The sequence below is a fragment of the Streptopelia decaocto genome (assembly GCF_964273445.1).
Source record: "Streptopelia decaocto genome assembly, chromosome: 3".
Lineage (NCBI taxonomy): Eukaryota > Metazoa > Chordata > Aves > Columbiformes > Columbidae > Streptopelia > Streptopelia decaocto.
Window position 1 is genome coordinate 18,709,831 of NC_138656.1, and position 21,254 is coordinate 18,731,084.

General features: G+C 41.7%; 1 protein-coding gene across 5 annotated transcripts in view; it reads right to left on the reverse strand.

The window, feature by feature from the left end:
- Positions 1-21,254, reverse strand: part of COQ8A (coenzyme Q8A) — a 47,078-nt gene that overhangs the window by 20,230 nt on the left and 5,594 nt on the right. For 4 of the 5 annotated variants that reach the window (XM_082049762.1, XM_082049763.1, XM_082049764.1 and 1 more), the window contains exons 2-5: positions 14,709-14,903; positions 11,697-12,107; positions 10,402-10,468; positions 1,139-1,213 (exon numbers count right to left, since the gene is read on the reverse strand). In XM_082049762.1, coding sequence (XP_081905888.1) covers positions 1,139-1,213; positions 10,402-10,468; positions 11,697-12,107; positions 14,709-14,885 — 730 coding nt within the window. In that variant the 5' untranslated portion in view covers positions 14,886-14,903. The remainder of the gene's footprint in view (positions 1-1,138; positions 1,214-10,401; positions 10,469-11,696; positions 12,108-14,708; positions 14,904-21,254) is intronic. The other variant, XM_082049765.1, reaches the window with a different exon arrangement.

A 21,254-nucleotide genomic window follows, 5' to 3' on the forward strand; every position in this document is an offset into this window, starting at 1 on the left:
ACACAAATGTGCCAGCCAAACCAGACAGGGCAGCTGAAGACCCACCTGCAATAATTGTAACAAAAACCTTTACATTTTTGCCTACATTTGTAGGAACCACCAAAAGGCTTTTCATGAATAAGAAACAAATGCATGGAGCTATAACCTATACGGTGTAATCTCATTTTCTAGGAAAGAATGCCATGTCATTTCTATGTGCTAAACCATTCACATGAACAGAACCATTCAGTACCACCATATTTTACCAACATGTGAGCTTACAAGAAAGCCACCATGGCATGGCCAGGTACACCTCAGGAACATTTTACCTCCAATTCCAAACGAGTAGGAAGAAAACAAGACCAGGTCAATTTGCACAGCACAGCCTTTTGACCTGTTATGAGAATCCTTCAGAGGGTGGCAAAAGAATGATACTAGAAATAAAGAATTGCCATTTAACATGTACAGAAAGGGTTGTGTCTCTCTTCAAAGAGAACAGCCATCCTTGGAGTTCCTACTAGGCAGGACATCCTTAATTTTCAGAGTGCAACTACAAACTACAAAGTTTTCAGACAAAAGGGGTCAGCTACATTTTCTATATGGACAGAACTACATGGTTTTACTGAGGAAAGATTTTAAACCACCAAGACTACCTAACAGCAGGCACAGGTATTATACTCGAATTCACGGGTGGCTGTGGAAAAGTCAGCTGTAGGAATCGTGCCGGCAGATACTTATTCACTTGCATATACCCCTGATCTCTGTCTACATATGGGGGCTGTGGTGTACTCATATGGAAAAAAAGACTTGGGAGACAGAGAAGGATGATGTTAAAAATAAAAGAACTAACCACATCCCCCTATTATTTTGACTGCCTCACCATCCCACATTCAAAAGAATAAAATTTTGCAAGTGCAGGTAAACTGTGTCTGGGAAACTAATACATAAATATAAACATAAATATAAACATAAATATAAACATAAATAAATACATAAATATAAACATAAATAAATACATAAATATAAACATAAATATAAACATAAATATAAACATAAATATAAACATAAATATAAACAAATATAAACATAAATATAAACATAAATATAAACATAAATATAAACATAAATATAAACATAAATATAAACATAAATGGCTTACCACTGCGTTCGTCGGGTCTAAGGCTCTTCTTTGCAACTTCTGCCAATGCCCCAATGCCAAGACCAACAGCTAGTCCTTTAAAATAAGAAAAAGACCCAGGTTAGTACAAAAAAACCTTCTGAGCCACAAACAGGCATTTTTGTAATTAACCTTCAGCCATACAGTCAAATGCACAGCAGCAAAACAGCTTGATTAGAACATTCTGGCTCTTGCAACCGAGTAATCTTCAAGTTTGACACTGACTGGGTTTCTCCTGTACTTCTTCAGCCCAGCACACCAGCCAGGTATCACAGGCTCAGCCAGTCTGGGATGTCCAGCTATTATAAAGTACATCAAGAAGTGCTACTCAGAGCTCTGTGCTCTGGCTGAGGTGCCGCTGTGGGCTCAGATCGTGGAGTTTCAAAGAAGGGAAGAAAAAATAAATCTCACAAACATGGTTCTCAAAGTACAATTCTCAGGAAACAACAGAATCCCCATCGCCCTCCAAACTGTGTCACCACAGTAGGGGGAAGCAAATCTGTAATTAGATGAAGCCACTGCCAGTAGAGGTTAAGGCTCTGTGACCCTAACTGTCTATGCATTCAGGTTTATTTGTGCTCATAAGCTGTCTTTGACTTTCACGTGCTCATTAACTATGATGAACATGTTTTTCCCAAGGCCCACCTTGTGCAAGCAGTGTAGTAACGTGCAGTTCCAAGAAGCTGTGCTGGGGAGCAGCGAGTAGCCCTGCACAGCAACAGCAAACCCATAAAACCAAACATCAGCGCTCCCTGTGCTGTTTCACACCTGCACACAGGGAATTGCAGGGTGTTGGTTCAACAGCCACAGATAACGCTACAAAAGAAGCGCTATCTGCCTCCACTACCCTGACCAAAGCCACTGAAGATTACCTGAGACACAGATCTAATCATGCAGTAATCCATACTACCAAAGGTCCCGCTGCCTTCCCAATTTAAAAATATTTATTTTGCTGGATAATAAGTGACTTGGGCAACCAGAACAGCTGGTGTTCCTTAACATCTCCTCAGCAATGATGCAGTACTGGGTGTGCATGTTTTCCAAGCACCGCCAAGCCCTCCTTGAGGCTCCACAAGACAGCTTCCCAGGCCAAACAACTGGGGGACACCAGGTACAACAAAGGCAGCACAGCTGACCAGCACAATGGCACTTTGCACATGTGTGCAGGAGGAAACGCATGCACACATCTTGTAGTCTCAAGTTGAACTTCATCTTGCACTAAGTTTTTCCTCTCTCCCACCAGGTAATTACAACCCCACCTCTACCAATAAAACTTCAAACTTGCACAGAATGTCTGCTTCAGAAATAGCTCCATCTGCAGCCTGGCAGCCTACATACATTGGGCCAAAGAGTCTGGTGTCAGGTGAAGCGCAGGAGGCATCAGTGCTGTGGCCTTCACAAGGACAGCTCCCAGGGCAGCTCCCGTGCCATTTAACTGTCAGACCTTTCATTCTCCATGGCACATGAATGTTTCGGAGCATATGGCATAATACAGAAATCTGCATTCAGAGAAAAATTTAACTTTTACGGGATGCCACGGTTTTAACATTATAGCTAGATTGCGAAGTCCTGAATTTTGTTGTTTGCTTTGGGTTTTGGGTTATTTCTTTGGCTATTTTTGGTGTGGAGTTTGTCTGTTTAAAAAAAAAAAATGTTTTCCATATTTTCTGCATGTTTTCCTGTGGAGGTGGCAGCACTGAAATGCCAAATTTAAGCCTAGGGAAGTCTGCTGTCACTAGCTAACTTCTGCAGACCCTTCCTTAGTGCCAAGCCATGCATACCACTGAGCGAGTCTTTTGCACCAGAAAAACAGAGGTTTAATGAGCTGAAAGTGAGAAAAATACTCCTGGACTCCACAGCCAAGAAGCAAAGAGGCTTCTCAAACACAGCATAAACAGTATCAATTAAAATGCTCATACACAGTCATCTCCCATCAGAACCCACATGCAAGGCAATAACTTGGAGCAGAAGAGGCATATGGGAAGCCAATGAAGACAGATATCTCATCAACAAAATGTGTGGTTTGTAGACTGAATACCACTCAGGAAGCACTTCTGTTGGCCTTGATCCCACTGTCACCACCTCCAAAGCAATGCTACCCATCAGGAATCTGCTTGGTCATTATCAGAGCTGGACTGAACTGGGCTGGCAGTCATTGGTTCCAAATTAAATACATTGCTTCTCCTTCTAAAAACTCTGTGTTCACTACAGAGATTTAGAGTATGCATCTAAAACAAAACATATCTGAAGTTTCTAATCTCTCTTCTCTCTTAAGACACAAACCACTTCAAAAGCAAACAAAAGACCCGGAACCAGATTCTACTCTGCCTTCCCAAATAGAACTGGAGAAGTTCTAGCATGCTCCAAAGTAGCTTGTGATTTACACGGGTGCTGACAAGATCAGACTCCAAACAAGAGAGTGTCACACCTCCCCTTTCCTGGAGGCACACACTTGAGCATCTGAACTAAACCACACAATAGGTACTCTTGGAATCTGCTCACTGCTCCACCCTGTCCAATTTTCTAGAAAATGAACTCTAATCACCAGTCAACGACTTGTTTCAAATAAACTAAAGCCAGGCATAAATAGGCTTCCTGTTAAACAGTTGCTAAGGTTTAAAGACCTTAAGTTTAAACAAAGGCTTCAAGCATCTTCAAACTATCATCACAGTGCTCAGCAGGACATTTAGCTCAGGGCATTACACAAAAATACAATGCAACATTCCTACTTCAGCTCTTCAGTAACTACCTGGAAACACCTCGAGGCACACAGAGCCCTGTGGTGACAGGAGGGTAGATTATATTCTTGGGACTGTGCAGGATCAATTGCATCTTGGGTGTTTGCTGCTTCTTAGCAGCTAAGCCTGCAAGAAATGAAGTCAGCTGTATATGTGACCTTTTATCATCACTGAGAAATACGTAACAATTCAAAGTTGTATTTCTCATTGAAGCAATACCAAAAGTTGGTGTTTTCGCTGAACATCCAGGGCTTAGAAAAAGCTGCCACTTTTCAGTAGCCTGAGTGGCTCACTTTATTCCTTACTATCAGAAGTTACTATCAGAAGTTCTATAAATTAGGGAATTAAATAATGGCCTAAATTCCTAATGGCTATAACTCCAGCCACTAACATCACTACTAGGGATAAGTCTTCAAGAACACATTGCTTTGTCCTTTATTAACTTGAATTTCATTTCCCATGGCATTTGGAGCACACACAGCTCGCACAACAGAAAAACACATTGAAAACTTCACCCTTCCTCATCTTACAAACTAGACTAATACTGGAGGCTTCAGAAAGCAAGTACTAGACAGGAGGGTTCAGAACCACAACACTCATTTCCTGAAATGGCACCTGATTTGTTTTCCAGGCCTCTTTTACACACACACCCATCGGAAAAGCTGTGGTCTAGGCACATATTTGAACACAAATAATGCCGTATACTGGCTCTGGCTGAGATAGAAATTCATCTTCTTCATGGCAGCCTGTACCATGCTGTGTGTTGGATTTGTGACTACAGTGTTGATAACACACCGATGTTTTAGCTGTGTGTTTGCACAGCATCAAGGCTTTATCTTTTTCCCACTCTGCCCCCAACAAGTCAGCTGGGAAGGGACACAGACAATCCAGGTGACCAAAACCAATCAAAGGGATATCCATACCACATAACGTCATGCCCAGCAGTAAAAGCTTGGAGAAAGGAGGATGAAAGGGGGAGATGTTTGGGGTTATGGTGTTTGCCTTCCCGAGGAATTGCTACAGATGTCAAGGCCCTGCTTCCCAGGACACGGCTGGACATCTGCCTGCTGACAGGGAGTAGCGAATGAATTCCTCTTGATGCTTTGCTTGTGCGTGGAGCTTTGCTTCACCCACTAAACTGTCTTTATCCCAACCCCCAAGTTTTCTCACTTTTGCTCTTCCTATTCTGTGCTGCCGTGGAAATGAGTGAGCAGCTGCATGGGGCTCAGCCGAGGTCAACCCACCACAGGCTGCCAGCCGCTCACCTCTTATTGGGACCAGGTCATCCCTCCAAAGAGCCTCCATGGGGGTAGAAGAGCCCACTCCTCCTTTGGGCCGCTAGTCTACTGACCTCACACAAGTCACTCCTAACGTCTTTCATTTTCCTTGTCTGCAAGGTATTTCCTCCAAGAGTAATCACTTTGGGACAACTCTCAGCATCACTGAACAGCCACGGTTCAGTACCTTGGAAAATAACACCCCCGAGCACCTCTAGAAAGTCACACTCCTACATTTTGCTCTTCATGCAGACAGATTATTTCAGGCCTGGAAAACGCCACTTTGTTTTTACACTAAGTGCCCCTTAAGAAATTTTCCAGGCATCTTCAGCACTTGTTACACTTCAAACCAAGCCCATCAAGAGATGATTTGGAATCAGTTTGGTTCAAGAAGAATCCTCTTGCTCAGCAACTGACACAACAAAACAAAGAGGAGACTGAATGGGCTGTTATCACTCTGCTGTGCCTGCCAGGCACAGGGTGGGTGACACTCCCCTGGAGCAGCCTCTGCCCTGTTTTCGGTCAGGTCAAACACCACAGAGGACACAGTGCACGCTGCAGGCAGTTGTGCATAGATTTCCACTTGCTTTCTGAGCATTAAATGCTCACCAGAATAAGGCCACACTTGCTTGTCACTCATGTAACAATCTGAATTCTGTTGTCAGTCCTGTATATACTTTAATAAGACACCTCAAGAGGCTAGTTTCTTTTTTCTTCCAAAATGGCTACAATAATCACACTAGATCTAGACTTCACTGCCAGCTTCCTGAATTTTCTTTATTACAAACAGATCTTATTATATCATTAAAATAATAAACTCACAAACCAGGAATATGATTGAGACAGAAACTGCTTAGAAAAGACAAACGATGCAATGAAGGGAGAACGGAAAACAGAAAACATCAGGAACTGTGCGGGTGGAACAGATGACCCATCAAGCTACAAAACAAGCATGGAAAAAAAAAAAAAAGCAGAAAGATCTGTTTTACCAATTCCAATCCTGGGGAAAAAAGAAAAAAAAAAAAAACAAACCAAAAACATACAACACACACAAAAAAATCAAATATGATATTTAGTACTATAAATACAGCTAACAGCAGTCACTCCAGCTGCTGCAAGAAGCATATAAAAATACATATAAAGGACAAAAGTTCAGTAAGAGGATCTTGTGCTGATTACAGAGAAATATTAGCTCAGTATTACATGGAAGCTTTGGAGGTGTTCTTTGCTCACAGAAGAGGTGAGAAACCAGGCAAACTCTGCAGTCCAAGTTTTTCTGCCTCCTGTTCCTAATTTGTCTGTCACCCATCAGAGAGTGTCCTGTCACCACAGCTGAGAGATTTAAATTCCCTACAACTCTGGGAGACAACAAAAAACACTCAAAGACAAGAGGAGGAATGATTTGAGTGTGAATGGGATCATGCCAATAGCATGGAAATGCAGCTCTCTGAACTCCAGGAATGGTTAGGAGAGATCTGCTTTTGACCTACTCAACATCTTCCCATCTTCTCCGAGTCTAAAATGATGTTATAAAATGGAAATTTAAAAAATAAGTGTTTGGAGTGTTTTTGGTTTTTTTAGTGGGTTTTATCCCACAAAGAAAGGCCAGAGTAAAATTCTGGTTTGACTGATGTGGAGGTGGTGGGGGAATAATTCACCTCAACCATTTCCCACAATGACTTCCCAAGGTCTTCAAAGGAAGATGGCACCCCAGAGCACAAAAGAAAAACTGTGCACAAAAAGCTTACTTGCTGTAAGCCACGCTCCCTCACAGACAAGGAGCAGCTTCCTGCCCTTAGTTATTTTCAAGGCAACGCAAAAAGGCAGGTGGCAGAGCTGAAAATTATCACCCTCAGCCCTGCTACCCACCATTTAATCCTGATCACTTGGATGTCCAGGGAAGCAAGAAGAGAGCCAAGTCACTCCTATTCCACAGGTTAACAGTGATATCCCCTGCAAAAGGGCTCCTTCCAGCTGTTAACCATCATCCCTCAGCAGCTGCAGGTGCTCCCAAAAACCAATAATGTAACTGGAGACTCTCATTAAATCATCCTACACCTTGTTGCTGACTTCTGTTGAATAGGCAAGACACGAGAAAACACATGAGAGGGAACACAGGGAACCTCAAACTCACCTATCACTGAACTTCGAAACACTTCATTTACTTTAAGCATATCTTGCTTTCTCTAAACAAATACATTAAAATGGGGCTGATCTTAGGAAAGCAAAAATCAATTCTCATCTCAGTTGGAAACCGCCCTCATGAGACTCCCTTCATCAGCCTCGCTCCTCAGCTTGGAGATTTTTTTTATAAAATGTATACACATTACCTCTTGCATCACTCCTGAGACTAATTCCCAGAAAGGACTGACAGCAAGGACAGTAAGCAGCTGGGAGAAGCACACAAGTAATGCCTCCCCCTGCTTACAGTCTGAGAGGGAAACAGTCAACCATAAGCCAAAGCTCAACAACAACTTCAGAGCAATCCAAACATGGGTAAAAGTGAATGGTGCACCACAGCTCTTGCCATCAGATAATGTTCCTTAGTTTAAGCACTTAAAATGCTTCATATCGCTGCAATTTGAAAAGAACATTTCTCATCAGACACAAGCCAGTCAGGAAAAGTCATACTAGAACTGGCTGACGGAGTTTCATAATTGCACTGGTTCTCTCAAGGCCATGGGCAGGTTGGAAAAAGCAGGAGCTGCTCCTTGCTATAAAAGAGTCCCTCTTTCCAGGCAGTTCTAGAGGCTCCTGTCAGTCTGGATCAAGACCTGACCACTATAAAGCATGCCTCACATGTAGTCCTTCCGACATGGGGCTGCCCACACTACTTCAGGCACATCACACCTCCAGAAACTTTCTTCAAGCATTATGCAGCCTACCAATATATTACCAAGGGACTTCCTAAACTAGAAAACAAAACAAACAAAAAAACAAAAACAGAAAAGAAAAAAAAAAACACAACCAAAAAAACCCCCACTACCTACAGGTCACATCTGTTGTTTGCTAGCCGGTGTACTGACAATCATATTTCTCCTTGCTGTTGCAAAGAAAAATTCAGAAGGAAAGATAAGCAATGAATGCTAACACGAGATTGCAGAGACTGGAGAATCTGAACACCATTTTTGCAACACAACGTTCCCTAAAATGCAGGCTGAAAGCAAGAGCTCTGCCTTGCCAGCAATTTCAATCATATAAACCAGACATCCGGAGCAGAAGGGCAAGACTGAAAAACAGGTGACACACACACTGCTTATAAACAATCTCTTTTTTACTCTCCCTTCGTGGTTTTGGTTTGGTGGGGTTTTTTTGTTTTGTTTTTTAACCTGAGGTTAGGAGAAGACAGGTAGGTAGTTATATATCCCCTTGAAGCATGAGTCAGCCTTCCCTCACGCCTTGGGTGCCAAGAGCTGGAACGTACAGCAACAGCACTGGAACTCAAAGTGCACAGAAAATTCGGTCATCTGCCACTTCACATCGCTGTCAGCGAGCAGCCACAGATAAATTTGGAAGATGATAGCTAAAAGTGTTGTGATACTTTCCATAAAAATCAAAGCTGGATTAGAACAGAGACCTGTATGCTAGCGCAGCTTAAAAACAAAGTCAAGTGAGTTTTTTACTCCAAAAAGCAGATAATGAATTCTGCTTCCCTTTAAGGAATACCAAGCACGCTGAGAAGCCAGAGCACCTGCAATGAACTTCAGTGTTAGAGAGGTCTGACCAGCATTTGAACCTTATGTTATCACAAAAGTCACTTCCTGTTTACTTCTGCACTGCAGAGAATCAGTCTCTGCCCCCAGCTCCTCCTAGTGTGCATTTTACTCTGGCAAAGAGACACACAGAGGAAGAATAATTGTTTTTTTATTTAATAGTTGATCTGCATTACATCTGACAGGCTATTTTTCTTCCTTCTGGGATCCATAACACAAGGTTGTCTGCATTGAACATGTGCTTCTCTATCAAATTTTGTGGAAAAGAAACATCAGAGCCACAAGGGCCTAACATGCTACTTGAAAGAGACTGTTAACAACCTAGACAGGCTACTATCATCTCAAAACACTATGGTAACAAAAAAGTTAATCATTCAATGGGTAGTCTCTGTTGTTAAGTACAACTAGCTGTGATCATCTTTTCCACCTGCAATACTGTGTTAGTTCCCTTTTCTTCAGGAACATCTTAAGTCCTTTGATGGCTTTGATTTAAGACATTAGTAAGCACCATCTGTTAATATTACTAAATATATTTAGCTGCTTTTTAACGTAGTAAGTCCCATTCTGCAAATAAAATTCACATAGGTTTCAGCTAGCTTGATCTTGTAAGCTCAGACTTGATACTGTGAGACCATCAGACAGGCCAAATGAATTGGGGATCGTAAAATCCTCTGAAATGAGATGTGTGACTTTACATCCTTCCCCAGATAAAGTGGTTTATAAGCAATGGCTAATTAAATCAAACCTTGACTATTATCATTTCCCTGTCCTCAAAAATCAATACCAAAAGGATATATTTTATATTTAACCACTGTTCAGAGAAGTTGCAAGGGTAAGTTTGGGAAAAAAATATTTTACATAACAGCTCCTCCAGCTGTCTCTGATTGACAGTAACAGTATACTGTAAGGATTAGGAGAGCAAAATACCATAAGCAGGACCAGGGTATTTGTACAGACTGGAGAACAACCTGCACCTCACGCTCTCCCTCTCATTAAAACGGCACAGTCCAGTATGTGTTACCGTGAAGATGTGCAGTTCTGCTATGCACCCCTGAATCATCTGCCCTATGCTCTTAAGACCAACTTTTTTTTCCATTTCAGAACAGGTATATGAAAACTAAGCTCTGGGAATACGTCAGCCTGCCATCTTACGACAAATGAAAACATATGCAAATTCTGTAGTTACAGGTAGCTTGCTGGACGCATCTGAAAGGTCTGTTTAGGTGGGGAGCTCTTCTTCTTTGCCATAATATCACAGTAGCAGACACAACAGAAGAATAACAGAAGATAGAATTTAAAGTATAATTTCATTCTGACGCAAGGCCAAGATCCATCATTGTAATGAAACAGCCCATATCAAGCTCTGAGCTAACCAGTTGTTTGTGGGAAAGCATCTTCCTATTAGCAAGCCTAACCAGAAAATAGAACCAACTAATGCTTCAGCAGGAACACCGTCATAGCCAGTAATCAGTACATGCAAGTGCAGTGACTCTGCAAGTGTGGGTGTGCAAACTGACCTCCAAAGTTGGCGAGCCGTCCAATCCTTGTGACAGGAACCTTCCTCTCCCGGGCCCGCTCACTGAGCTGCACCAGAAAGAAGAGGAAAGGAAAACAAGAAATTCACAAATTAAATGGGCATATGGTCAGATATCTGCAAATTCAGACCACAACTTTAAAAGTACTTGAAGAACAACTCTGTTACAGAAAGCTTTTCTTGAACACTGAGCCTTACATATGTGGAGAGATTTTCAAGTGGACACACTGCAGAACAGACACACCATGAACTGAAACATACACTAAGCAGAGGAGTGGGTAAGAGGGTTGGAAAGATAGAAGAGCTGACAACCATGTTTAGAAATCCCATTTTTACTTTCACCTTAGCAACCCTTATATTTTGAACATGAAGGAGCAGCACAAAGCCAACCCAAACTCCATTCAACACATGGAATTAGAACTCATGGAAGGTTATCAGGTTCAGAGTACTGTAGATAATCCCACCACACACAACAGCTGGAGCAGCAGAAACATACAGTTTCATCAAAGCAATATCCTGAATGAGGGAACCCAAAGTAGCATCTGATCCTGGATTTGGGGATGGAGGCAGAAGGTCAGAGCAGATGGTGTCTCCGTTGTGAATTCTGCTGTGGGCTTTCTGTGCTGTCTTACACAAGGGCATGAAGCCCTAAAGTAATAATTGTGAGCTATCCTACTTTCCAGCCTACAGGACAACATTCCCCTCCACCCCTAGAAGAACTGCAATGCACAGTACAGCAAGCCACAGCCTTCACTGAGAAGAACTTGGATTCAATTCATTCTTCATAGCCATAGCAAAACAACTACCAAAACAGAACAGGGCCCTTCAAGGAGAAGACAGACTCCAGGTCAGTCTTCAAACCTTTGTATCCTACAGCTGTCCCCACCTATTCAACATTTCACCCCAAAAACTGGGGTGAAATACAGACCCATCGTTACCGTAACATGCATCAATAAGTACATTGAGTCCTCATAATACAATGAATGAAAGGAGAGCTGCTGTTAATATGAAACTGAAGTCTAACCCTCTGTATGCTTGTTAAACATGCTCTCATTCCAGAATAACTGATATAGAAGAGGCAGGTGTGAAAGCAGAGCCTGAAAAGCTATTGACAGTTAAGGAGCACAGACACTTCCCTCTTTTGCCTCCACAAAAAGGAACAGCAAAAGAGGAAGAAATGAAAGGAACACAAGAGAAGGTAAGGACAAACCAGTACAGCAACCATAGTCCTGAGAATCCTTAATTATAAACAAACAAACAAACCAACCCACAACATACCATCTGTTTGTAGGGTTTCTGCTCTGAACCTGTTTTGGCCTGTCTGGCTTTATCAATATCTTCAGCTGTTAATCCACCAACAGAGGAATGGTCTTGGTGAAAAGCCCTATTTTGTCCAAAGGCAGCAGCAAAAGGATTTCCAAAGTCCCTAAAGCCTCCAAATAACCTCGCATCCACTTTGGGAGGGAAAGGCTTCTGACCCATGCCAGAATCTCCAGTCTCACCAACACTTCTAAAAGGTCCATTTGTAGCGTAGGAGTGAGCAGGGCCTTCACTGCTGTGTTCATGAGGCTTCCCAGGGGCAGTGGAGAAGTCCATTGAAGCATCTGAGGGCTCTCGGGCTGAGAAGTCGTAGTCTTTCCCAAAATCCTCACTAAGATCAGTTAAATTCTCCTGCCGTTTGCCTAGTTCCTGCAAACAATAATAGAAATACTTTAAGAAAAGAACTTAAAACCTGCTCCCTACCCATCTGTGGTCCTCAGAGATGGGCATGCAGATAGGCTGTCCTGTCTGCACAATATGTCATTTTTAGAGACTCTGAACTGCAGACATTCACAGCAGAAGATGGGAAAAAGGAAGACACTGAGGACACCCGGGATCACTGCCAGTCTTTTAACCCCACAGATGGGACAAATTCATTAACAGCTTCTCAAATACCCGTAACTGGAGATGCCTTGGTCTGCATTCACTGCCAGGAAGGGTCACCACTTGTGGAGTTTACTAGAAGCAATACACTGCTCAGAAACAGGTAATGGGAGCTACAATATCACGTAAGATATACTCAGGAGGGACAACAAAAGGCTAAACCTCGTAATATTCTGTTCTTACCCCTATCCTGCTCCTTCCTCCCATGCTGTCCTTAATTATGAAATGTCAGCACTTTCAAGCCTGAAGCTACCCAAAGCAATACCAGATTATAGACAAAGTAAGCTCAGCCTTCCATGACCATGACATTACCCACTGCAAAGCACATTTCAGTACTCAACCACTAAACTATGGCAGAGTATGTTGTCATCCCAAAGTAAACAAAATTCTGTGCCTGAAGCAAGGATAGCAGCATCAGACACAGCAACACTCAAAGAAAGCCTCTCCTGACAGTCTTTTCTGTTCTGTCATGATCTGCAAGAGTTGCCTCACTAAGTCCAGATATTTCCCACCACTTTTCAATGTAAAGGAAAATTAAAAATTAAAATTAAAATTAAAATTAAAAATAAAATAAAAATAAAAATAAAAATAAAAATAAAAATAAAAATAAAAATAAAAATAAAAATAAAAATAAAAATAAAAATAAAAATAAAAATAAAAATAAAAATAAAAATAAAAATAAAAATAAAAATAAAAATAAAAATAAAAATAAAAATAAAAATAAAAATAAAAATAAAAATAAAAATAAAAATAAAAATAAAAATAATCAGCCAGCACCAGAGCACTATCTCCAATTTACTTGCTACTCATCATATTGTATTGACCTATCTCAGCAATGGCAATACCATGAAAGAACTAATAACTTTTACGGCAAAACAAGAGGATTTTAAATCCTTCTGTGGTCAGGCAAGCGGGCAGCATATTTTAGGCTCTTTCCTAAACACTAATTACATTTCCGCTCCTTACAGAAAAAAAATAGAACATGGTCTTTCCTGTTATTCAGCAGGTCTCATGCTATTCTGAACCTCAACATCACGGCCGAGGGTTGAAGGAGAAATCTGTTTACAGATGGGGACTGTGGCCACAGCACTGAGCACAAATGCCTCTCTGCTTCCATACTTAAGTTTTAAAAAGCATGTCAAACAGCCACAGATCAAGAAAAGTGAAATATAGTCACTTAACATAAAAGCTTTGCTTTCTTCTAAACAGAAAAGCATCGTAGCTTCAGACCACAGATTTCTTCCTGAGCTCTGCTTCAGCAGCAGCTTCTCCTGCAACTCATGTACAACACCAGGTAAATGTTCCACAGGTGTGTTTGTGGGGCCTCCCTTGTGCAGAGGAACATGCACAGAAACAGAAGAACATCATATCTCTGTCTCTTCTTGGATGCAAAAGGAAGAAAAAGGCAAGACAAAGCATTGTTTCCATAAACACACTTAGGGTATTTCTATCGCAGGCTTGCATAGAACCAAGGAAACACAGACCCAGAGTCTAGGACTGAAGCTATAGGAGGCTGCTGTGATAGTTGAAGCTTATTGCATTTTATAAAACAAAAAAAAAAAAAGTCAACACCTCACTCATTAGTTTCTGCTTCAAAATCATGACCTGAACTGCACTGTCTTCTAAAGGATGATTGGTTTTGATTTAGAGAAGTTATTTTCCTCATACAAGCCCCAGGTTTGCAAGAGACAGCAACATTGCAAATGCAAAGCTTTTCTAAATCCATGCCCTTGTCTGCTTATCAGAAGCTGCTGGTTGTTTTGTTTTGTTTTTGTTTTTTTTTTAAAAAAAAAAAGAGTCCGGCTTTTCTTATGTTGCTCAATTGAAAATCAGTTCTGAAAATCCAGCCTGGGCTGCAAGTAATGAACATGCAAACACCCAACCCTGAACCACTCTGAAAAATATCTCACCCACCAATTCTTTAAAGAAAGGAAGAGCACTGAGATAAATCCAATTCACTCTATAAGAGCTCATTCACTTAGGCAAAGGAGAGGTAATCAATGACTTAAGTCTGAAGGAGACTTTAAATAACAAAGCTGCTGGCCAGTCTTAGCAAGAGCTTGATCTTTGACAAGATAAGGCAAGTGCTTTTCATTTTCAGCATGTCCTAAACACTCGGGAATGGAAACAGAAACACTCCACAGTAACATTCCCCTCCCACTCTTGTCCAAGCACCTACAGAACACCACAGAAATCTTGGAGAATTCCCAAAGTATTGCAACATCTGTGTTATCAATCCAGCACTTCAGTGCTAGGTTATAGTTCATGATTCAAGTTCCTGGCCACTCTCACAACAAAACCAAGAAGTACCTGGAGGAAAAGCTAAACATCAGACTAGACTGTGCACAAAGAGCTTTGCTTACTTACCTGCATTTTCCCCAAGGCAGAACTGAACTGTTCTTCAGCAGTGGCCTGGAGAGTCTTTGCAATGGTAACTGCATCGCCACCCATGAGCACCTGCCGAAGCTGTCCTGCTTGGGTTTCTACAACTGCTTTACTAAGCTTTGTCAAGCCCTTCACCACCATGATGGCATCACCCGCCATGACTGATCTCCTTCTGTGCTACAAGATGAAAAAGAAAGAAAAAAAAAAAGGCAAGAGGTCAATGAACAAGTTTGCAACCAGTTTTAAGTCACCTAAGAGCCAGTGGCATATCCCAATCCCTTTCCACTTTGGCAACCAGCCGCCATGGGAACTTGTTTGCAGCTCAGATAGCACACAGGCCAGCCTGAATGACAGCTCGTTAGCTGACCTTACCAGGGAAAGCCAGAACTCTCCTTATGATAGTGTTCCAGGACTCCACACAAATATTCAAGTTACCATTGACGAGGGGAAGCAAAGACACGTAAATGTCAGTAACACTGCAAAAATGGTCTTGATTTCTTCCAAATGTTTAAAAAGGATTAAAAGCATTAGCATTTGACATTTAATTATTATCAGGCCCTGGAACATATTCTCAGTGCCTGATAGCATGGATGAAGCACACTGACAACTGTCACATCCCATTCCTGCCCTGGAGCTATGCCTGCTCATTTTACACAGCCAAATTTCTTCACCCCCACACCAGTCAGGAAGCTTTGTCTGTCCTCCAAGGGCAGTCTGCTCAGCCCTCCACTTCTAGCTCACTCTGCTACTTTTAACTGGAAATTTAAGTACTCTCAGAACACGCACCTACCACAGCATTTGCAAAGTACTGCACTACTACACAAAATTTTTTACTCAGTCCCCCTTCCTGTTCAAGAGGCACTCCATGTCAGATTCACAACAGTCTGTGCAATTTCAGTGTCCTCAAACACAAACTGGGCACTGTAGGATGCAGGCCAGTGTCGAGAAGAACAAGTTCCACCAACTCCTTTGTCTCAGTCTAGAACCAACTCCACACCAGCTCTTCTACAATACCTGTGGTTCACGTAAAAGGAAATCAGGAATGGCTGGGATGCCCAAACCATTTTGCAGAGATCTTCACCTTATTTCACTCATGTCCCACATCTTTAAAGCACAGCAAGGGTCATAGTTCCTGGGCTGGCCCAGCTGCACATCCTCCCACCTTTACTGACACAGAAGATGGAGATGCACAGTTGACACAAGATGCTGCCTAAGGTTCAATCTTAACCACAGAACATTCTCTGTCATGATCTGTAGAAAATAAATCTTCTGGCTGTGATAGGTACCAACCACTACTCTAAGGCCTAATATTTTAGTTATTTCCTAGGTAGGTACACAGGCACAATTCATTTTTAGAAGTTAACCTCTCAACACCCACATATGCACAACAGCTATAAACATTAATACACCAATACAATACATTGATACAAGTAGTCCTGAGCCAACAGTATCCATGGTATTACATCCTGCTGCAGACCACAAGCAAATGGATCCAGTTACCTTCTCGGAAAATGCAAAGCCTGTCTCAAACATGTCTGCTGTATCAGTCACACAGGAGAAGTATGGACTGCTGCAGCCAAATCCCTGGATAAGTACACAAATTTGCTGCCATCACACAGGAGAGGCATGGATTACTACAGCTGAATTTCAGAAACACATTATTATATAATACAGGGTAAAGCCCGGTTACTGGAGTATTTGTTCAACAGCTGTTAATCAATTATTAAAATCAGGAACAACCGCTGTAGCCAGGAGGAGAGTATTATACATCACATGCTTTAAGTATGGTTGTTATAAAGACAGCCAAGTGTTGGCAACAAACCTGGGCTTAATGGGTTAGCTGTAAAAATAAAAACCAAGCCTACCCCAGCCATTGTTCTGTGGTTATCTTTGCAAGACCTGCCCATATGTTCCAGACCTGTAACCTGTGTTATTTCTGAATCTCTCCAGAGTTTAATGACCAGGGTTGACTTTAGCATTGTGTAACACACTGTTAAACTTGAAAGCTGCCTGTCAGGTAAGGAAATATACCTTGTCAACAGGAAGTGTTTATTGCCCTCCCACATCTTCACTCTGGAAATTTCCACATGGATCTCACTCAAAGCATTTGCCTGCAGTCCCTGAAACCAACACCACAGTACTGTCCTAGCTGAACTGAGACGCTTCAAATGTTGCCACTACTAATAAATACGTGCTTTTGAAGTCACAAGTATTAGAAGCACAGGAAAGCTCGAATGCAAAAGTTCATACCCTCCCTCCCAAGAAGGGCAACTAAAGGTAATGCAGTATAGATTCGTATACACTTGGACAACACACAAAAACATCCACTTTTCACATAGATTCTTTCTAACCAGTGATACTAAAACCATATCCTTCTTTCACCCAAAAGCAGCTGAAGGATTTATCGGGATAGTTGTTATACACTAACTGTGCACTCAAAAAAATACATAAATCTTCCAACAAAATCGCAGGGACACTAATGCAACCACAAATGGAAAAAACACATTGCATAATGCATGCTCAACCCCCTGTTGCTAAATATATCAACAAGCAAAGAGGACCAATTGCCCTTTACAGCTTTAGCCATAAGCAACAGCACTGGGCACACGGCTGCCGATAACCTCCCCACTTCCATGCTATCATCCCACTTTCCTCTGCACAGCAGCTACAACCACTGAGGTACTGTGCAAGTGGTTTGTCAGCTCAGAAGTTATCAGCAACATGCTCCTGTGAAGCGCTGCCAAAGAACAGGCTATTCTAACAGGGCATTTACCCCAGCACCTTGCTGAAGCACAGCCCTCTCCGCAGCAAACCCAAGCCTACAGACAACTGACCTGCTGTTCGCAATGATCTTTCAGATTCTCTGCAGGGAGCTCACAGACCCAAACAGAAAGCACAGTACAAGCACCAAGGCATGGCTCAGTAAGGACTTCAGAGGAGAGTCACCAACAAATAAAGGCTGAGAAGGAGGAATATATATTCATATTCTTGCTTTTCAACAGAATTGTGTCTGTAAGCCATCTCCTTCTAGCTCCTCATCTTTTGTACACCAATCCCTCACCTTTAGCAAAGCACGGTCAGGAAAAATCAAAGGAAATAAAAATATATTACAATGATTAATCCTTTGGCAATAGGCATCAGGAGCAAGAAAACATTCAGGTAATGTCCATACCCATCACCAAGCAATATGAAAGTGGGAGAGAATAAGTGCAATGAGAACTGAACTCATACTGGAGGCATCTTCCTAGATTATCTAGTTTTGTAGATCCCACATTTAGCAGGCACATTGGTTAGTTATCCTGGGAAGGACAAAGAAAACAAACTAATGAGGTTAGCACAACCAGAAGAGAAAAGCATGGAAGAAAATAAGTGCTAGATAATCAGAAAGGGAAAAGACTGCACCTCAAAAAAAACCACAAGAATTAGGAAAATTACCTTTCTCCTCCAAAGAAAAAGCAATAAGCACAAGCAAGGACAAGAGACAAATACCGAAACACAGAACAAACATGTACATCCAAGGAGAAGGCTGGTACGTATCCCCAGTGATAAACTCACATTAATGCCCAGTGCAGACAGCAGGCATGGGATTTTCCCCTCCACCTACAGCAAGTTCTATTCATGCCACTACTAAAGCAATAAATAAATGGCATAAGCAAGCTCTATCAAAAACAGATTTAAGGAGTGGTTTCAAACAGATTGTACAAAGTCTACATCACACTTGATGTGCCCCCCTGAGGGCTCGCTATCTACTGCTAGCAAAGCAGGACACTCCCTGCAGACAGTAAGGACAAGTCAGTCGTGTCTACAGGAGCTGCCAGAGTGCCTGCTAACCTGCATTGAAGGGGACTGACAAGTGTCAATGATGAGCTATTTTTCAAAAGTGGACAGGGTCACAGTTCTTGCTCAGGGAACTTTTCACAGTCGAATGAATCTCTGGAAAACACCTTCCAGCAGGAGGAAGCTGTTAAGTACACAAGAAAAAAGTTCATCTACTGTTGAAAAGTAATAATAATAATTAAAAAAACCCCACAAAAAACAACAAAAACACAAAAACCCCAAACAAAAAACAAGAACAACAAACAAACAAACAAACAACAACAAAACACACACACAAGAAAAAACACACCACAAAACCGCAGCAGTTTCACAGTCACCCACATTCCCATGCTGGGGTCTGTAGAAGTTTTAGCTGCCATCTTTATCCCTAACTTTTCTTTTAGATAAATGAGACAAAAATGAAAAATATTAGGTTGGATGGGCAGTAAGGCAGATTACCCTTCCTTCAGAAGTGTGATATTTAGTCAACAGCCTGTATGCCTTCCCTCCCTTCCTATTAGCCGTTATCATAATCACAGTTATCTTAGTTGTATGTAAACAAGGATTACAACCCTGGAATCAGCATTACAGCCGCCCATACCACCAGAGCGAGTGTGGCAACAGTATGAAATAAAAATAATAAACACCACAAGCAAGATATAGTTGACCAGGTATTCAGCATATTTGTTCTGAGGCTATAAGGCAGCAGTTGTCTAACTTCAAAGTAAGTATCTTTCATTTAACTGCTCTGTAACTGATCTTTTTGAGATTCTTCCATTTCTTTTTATGTGTGTTGCCATACCAACCCTTTCACGTGGTCCTTTCATTCATAGCCTTTTTCAGTTCCATCACACACCTCCCCACCAGTTCCTTTTATACCAGATTTCCAGGCCCCTGCCTAGACCTATTTTCATTAGCTGGATTCCTTGGGTTGCAGCTGACCCAAATTTCAACCGTGCAGGGCACAGAACAAACTGCATTTTAAAAGGAGAAAGTTGCCCTCGTCCTTTGAACTGAAGACCTACCTTGCTTATCCTTCATTCTTCCCCCTCCCCACATCACCCACACATTGCAGCTCCAAAAGAAACTTCTTCAAAGATCTGACCTACAACCGAACTAAGGATTCCTATGTTTGAGTCCTGCCCCATGGCTTTGACTCAAGCCTCCTTAAACTGAATTCATCAAGTCTCTGAAAGCTGCTTTAAAACTACCCTTGCACAAAACAGCTTGCCAATGCCATTTAAAACAAACACCTCTGAGGGGCAGGCGGAACTTGTTTACTCTCTTATCATTATAATAGCAGTACATGCACTAATAAAAGTGGGCTGCTTGGCAGACAAATGCATCTTTTCACCAAAATTCAGAAGGCTTAGCAGTCATTTTTGGCAAATGACAACGAGTTCAAAACTCAGTACAGGCAATTTTCCCCATAAATGGCTTGACACACAACGTAAGAGTGAAAAGAATGCTTGGACACTTCAAAAGTAAGCAGAGTCTGCTTTATTTTAGGCAGAGATACCTCAATGCAAAGTAAATGATCTGGACTGACAGCTCTATTTACTTCTTTCTGGAAAACGTCTGAGGACCTGCAAAAGCGTAGTCACAGTCCATGTGCCTGGAATTAACAGAGCCTCTTTCTACCCTGGCCATGGATCTAGAAATAATTAACTCACAATTAAGATCCTAGTGCAAAAGCTCATTCCCTCATTACAGGCCATTTCCTCTACTGATACATCTTGACACAATACACTAATAAATTCTGTCCTGGGTGTACATTATTTCCCATCCAACTCAGTTACTGTGATTTTCGGGCTACCATTTCCATGCTTCCTTCCCTCCTCCCCACCCCGAATGATTTATGTGCCTTTTCATGGGAAATAAGTATTTGCAGTCTGAGGACAACAACAACAACAAAAGTTCCATTTACCTCATTTGCAGGCCTTTAAATGTATTATTTAGGCAACAAAGATCTGGGCTATTGGGCCAACATTACAATCCAGGGTTGTATTTATATCTAACATCCTACCTTTGTGTTATCAATGTTACCAAGAAGAAAGGGAGGAAAACCAAAAGAAGACAAAGAAAACCCAAAGGTTTTCTTCTGTTTATGCACTGGGAAGAGCTTAGAACAAGCAATTTCATTGCCTCCTCAGTGTGACTCAAAAGTCATAAGTAATTCTGATAAAGTTACTTCTCATACATGTGGATCTTTCATCCAGCAACAAGGACAACAGTATAGTAAAATCAAATGGAGTATGACCACAAAGCACATATATTAATATAAGATACAGGCAGATGCCACGTTTGAAGCATGTACTTAAGAAACAGAAATACTACAAGTTGAATTTACACCTTTATTTGGTTTTATGGCAAGCTGACAGGAAAGCACAGTTCACTAGTTCCAAGTCATCCCTCTGTCACTGTTAACATCCCATATCACTTAAAGACAAATCGTCACATTCAGGTGGAGCAAGTCTGACCAGTAGCATTTATAAAACGGTTACACTAAAGCTCTGCTGATCAAATTCAAATGCTGTGCTTCAAACAAAAACTAAAGGTTACAAACATCTCCCCCCAGCTTTGCAGGGCAGCTCAACACTTTCAGAATCACTTCACCAGTTACAGTAGAAGCAACCATCCAAGCCCAGCTCCTCCGATGCACCAGGAGCCCGTCCCTGCCCAAAGGCCAGCTCTGCAGCACTAAGTTGTGTG